The sequence below is a fragment of the Cupressus sempervirens genome, chromosome 1, assembly GCF_028749045.1.
Source record: "Cupressus sempervirens isolate cs-2001-9-10 chromosome 1, ASM2874904v1, whole genome shotgun sequence".
NCBI lineage: Eukaryota > Viridiplantae > Streptophyta > Pinopsida > Cupressales > Cupressaceae > Cupressus > Cupressus sempervirens.
The window spans coordinates 737,076,915-737,081,226 of record NC_143118.1 but is presented as its reverse complement, the minus strand read 5'-3'; the positions used below and the strand labels follow the sequence as shown (position 1 = coordinate 737,081,226).

The following is a 4,312-nucleotide window of genomic DNA, read 5'->3' as shown; positions in this document are numbered from 1 at the left end:
GAAACAATAGATGAAACGAAAAGTAGGTCTTAGAGATGATCATTATGATCTCTCAATAATCACAATTAAATTTCTTAACACCCAACACTATAAAAGTTGAAATAGACATAAAACTATATAAATGACTATATGTGTGACAACTCATAAATCTATTTAAATCTAAAAAATTGACTAGAAATGAAATAGAAATAAAACTATATAAATGACCAAATGTGTGACAACTCATATAGCTATCATAAACTAAAAAATTGACTATAAAGTCTAAATCAAAAGAGGTGACCCCCAATAATTGAATTGGATATTATATTAATTACTATTTCAACTCCTCTTTTCAATATTCATAAATCAAGCTAAATTTTATACTTCTTATAAAATTAAAAATTGACTATAAAAAATCAAGAATATCTAAAATAAAATCCATATAATTGAATGTAATATTGTATTAAATTATATTTCAACTTTTTTTTTTCTTTTTTTTTCTAATTTTTAAGACTACTTGAAAAATCACACTAATTTTATCACTTATTACAAAATTTAAAATTGATTCGGCGGAGTCATTGACCCTAAACTGAAGAAGTGCACTAAAATAGATTCCATATAATTAAATTTAATATTATATTAATTGCTAACTGAACTCCTTTTCCTAATATTCTGAATCTACTGGAGAAATCCCACTAAATTTAACTGTGGAATTATCATAGGATTGTACCTCTTGTCACAGCAATGGAAGAAAAAGTACATGACGCGTGTAAGATTATAATAAGATCCCCATGCATTAAGCCAACAAGAAGAGAGAGTTTATATTGGTAAGAAGTGAGAAACAACAAGTGTGTTGCCAATATCTATTGCAATGGGCTGTTGAGATATCATATCCTCTGATATACAGTAGACAGATTTTCATGTGGCGATTGTCACGTTTACGGCTTAAAATTATTCGTATATAATGTTTTTCGTTTTTATTATAGATATTGTGGAAGCAGGCAAACAACCAAGAACATGGAAGGAAGGAGAAAGGAAAGTCACGAGTTGGGTGAGCTAAATCCAAAGAACAACAAGAGTCTTTTCATTTCTTTCAAGTGCGCGCTTCCCAACAAAATATAAAACGCGAAAAATTCTCGGTCACGGATTTGTTTAATTATTTTACGCTTTACTTTTATGCTTTCCGTGACAGTCGCTACCCACGCGGTACGCATTAATGGAGTTCGATAAGTAGCCGTGTTTGCAGTTGAAAGGAAATGCGAAAGCAAAGCGGAAAATATTGCCGCTGGCCGGAGTAGCGTGAATTAAATCCTCGACATGAATGCGCCTCCAACTAAGATTTCAGTTACACATTTTGCTCTGTTATAATTAAAGCTTTGAATCGCAACTGCAAAAAGCGGGAGATTTTGGAGAAACTGTAGTGTTTTTTTGGGTCGCAATGGAGTTAAAGATTCCATCTTTGAGCTTTTTGGCGCTGGTGTTGTTTCTGGCTCTGGTTTCAGTGGAAGCGGCGAGGGATTTGAAGTTGCGGAGTGTTCTGGACGTGCGCGCCGCTCTGGCCGTAGTGAGAGGAGAAGCGGAGGAGAAGAAATTTGAAGAAACCCTAGGACTAGATGAAACCCTGGCGGCGATGACTCTTCCCCTGGTGCACAGACACACTGTGCTGAAGTCATCCTCAAATGCGAGCTTTGAGGAACTGCTGAAGCAGCGCCTGAATCGCGACGCGGCTCGCGTGGCGGCCATTAACGCTCGCCTGGAGCTCGCCGTGAGCGGACTGAGCACGAAGGACCTGAAACCCCAGGGAACGGCCACAGAAGTCGCTTCTCTTGCAGATTTCTCGAGTCCTGTGGTTTCCGGCGTGCAGCAAGGAAGCGGGGAGTATTTTACTCGCGTCGGCGTGGGAAGTCCGGCGAAAGATCAGCTCGTAGTCCTCGACACAGGATCCGACATTTTCTGGATCCAGTGCCAGCCCTGCAGCGACTGCTACAGCCAGACCGACCCGATCTTTAACCCTTCCATGTCCTCGACCTACAACGGCCTCAAGTGCGATTCGAACCAGTGCCAGGAGCTCGATGTTTCCGGCTGCAGCAGAAGCGGATCCTGCATTTACCAGGTGAATTACGGCGACGGATCGTACACGATCGGAAGCTTTGCGACGGACGTCATAACCCTGGGCAAAACCCCCGTCCAGAACATCGCCATAGGCTGCGGCCATGACAATGAAGGGCTTTTCGTCGGCGCTGCAGGATTGCTCGGCCTCGGCGGCGGACCTCTGTCATTTCCATCTCAATTGCCGGATTCCGACTCAAAGATCTTCTCTTACTGCCTCGTCGACAGGGATTCGAGCTCCTCCAGTACGCTCCAGTTCGGCCGGCAAGCGGTTCCGCGGGGAGCGGTTTTCGCACCGATGCTGAAAAACAGCCGTATGGACACCTTCTACTACGTCTCACTTTCCGGCCTCAGCGTCGGCGGGAACAAGCTCTCAATACCGCAGGCGGTTTTCCAGGTGGATGCCTCTGGTAACGGCGGCATTATTGTGGATTCCGGCACCGCCGTTACCAGGCTCCAGACGGAGGCCTACGACACCCTGCGTGATGCTTTCGTCGCCGGGACCAAAGATTTGCCGTCAGCTAACGGAGTTTCTCTGTTCGATACCTGTTACGATCTTTCCAACAGGGATTCCGTCAGTGTTCCTACCGTTGCCTTCCATTTTCCGAGCGGCGGAAGCCTGTCTCTGCCGCCGAAGAATTATCTTGTGCCGGTGGATTCTGCCGGAACTTTCTGTTTCGCGTTTGCGGCGGTGTCCTCTAGTCTGTCAATTATCGGGAATATTCAGCAGCAGGGGATTAGGGTTTCGTTTGATCCTGCGAATAACCAGGTGGGATTTGCTGCCAATAAGTGCTAGGGAACAATTTCCCCCTGTATACGCTTCCTTGTTGTTATTTAAGTGTAGTATTTATGGCTCTTTACTGTTTAAGGTAAAGCTTAGTAATTGTAATTTAACTGAATTGCTGCACCTAGCGGCGTAGAAGAATATCACATATGTGTGGTTTGTTGTAAGCTGTCATTTTGTGAGTGATTTGCCCGTTGGATCTCTCCATTTTTGGCAGGAATTTGCAGAAATGAATCCCAGGCCTCTTTTGTTTTCTTCATTAAATTAATGAAATGACACCTAAATATTGACGTTGGTATACACTGAAATATTCATGCTGTGAAATAGCACTAGTTTTTTTCTCAATTGTGCTTGTGACGAATGGAAACCCTTCTTTTTAATAGATTTACAGTCGTTGGAGACCAGCAGCCGTGAATTCAGAGTAAGAAATACAGTGACCGTTTATTCCCGTGGCAGGAAAATATCTTTCAGAAGTCAAAATTTGAACCCATTTAGATTAGTTTTTATGGCAGTGGCACACGTTACTTTATACGATACTCCATGTCTGCCGAACATTTTGATAATCGGTTTAATAAATGGCTTTCAATAGCTATATTAAGGTGGAGGGGGAGGTGTACAATAAATTAACCTGTTTCTTGCATTCTAATCCTACAAACGACGACTAGTGTGTTTTAATTTTTTTTAAAATACATTTGTTTTGGAGGATGAGTTACAGGGGAAGAGACAATTAGCTGTCCAAACTAATTTTGTGCACTTAGGGAAGCCACTACTCAATATTTTTAGGATATGTGGAGTTGGTGGTCCCATGGTTTCTGATATTTGCTGCTTATTTCTTAACATAGATCTAAAATAGAATGTTTAAATAAAAATTTTAATAAAAAATTGTGTCGAGTGTGAGTAGTTGAAAAATGTTATTTTAAAACACTTTGCTAGTTATATTCAGTCTTCAATAGTGGCTTACTAAAAAATTGTAGTTTTTGCAGTACGCTATTAGTACACACAACTAGTGGCTAACTAGCTTATAGAATTTCATTTATTGTCATTTTTTAATAAATAAAAAAACACATACTATTGTAAAATGATTTTAAAATTAATCATTAAGTCATAAAAAATATTTATTTTGAGAATTTGGTTGGCTACCTAGACACCCTTAGTACATGTGTTACCATTTTTTGTGGCATTTTAAAAGTGGTAATTGAGGGTATCAACAAAACCAATAAACATGATGCCACATCAAGTGCACAAGGATGAGTTCTCTTTTTGCACAATCATTGGTCGTGCTTTAAATTTTAATTTTTTAAGTGCAAAATAAAAGTATTTGCATCTTCACTATTATCCAAAGTAATGTGACTTCGACCAGCTCGAACTTAGCAAGGGTAACTTGATTCTTGACCCATCTCAGACTCCACAAAGTGAATTTTTTTTTGAAATTTTGAGATT

General features: G+C 40.3%; 1 protein-coding gene across 1 annotated transcript; it reads left to right on the top strand.

Annotated features, from left to right (window-relative positions):
* The first annotated feature begins 790 nt into the window (after positions 1–790).
* On the top strand, positions 791–3,170 carry LOC149580033 (protein ASPARTIC PROTEASE IN GUARD CELL 1-like). The gene has a single exon (XM_089788605.1). The coding sequence runs from the start codon at positions 1,418–1,420 to the stop codon at positions 2,882–2,884; it is 1,467 nt and encodes a 488-aa protein (XP_089644731.1). The 5' UTR covers positions 791–1,417; the 3' UTR covers positions 2,885–3,170.
* Positions 3,171–4,312: the final 1,142 nt, after the last annotated feature.

Coding starts and splice junctions, on each gene's coding strand:
- LOC149580033 (XM_089788605.1), top strand. CDS start 1,418: ATGGAGTTAAAGATTCCATCTTTGAGCTTTTTGGCGCTGGTGTTGTTT.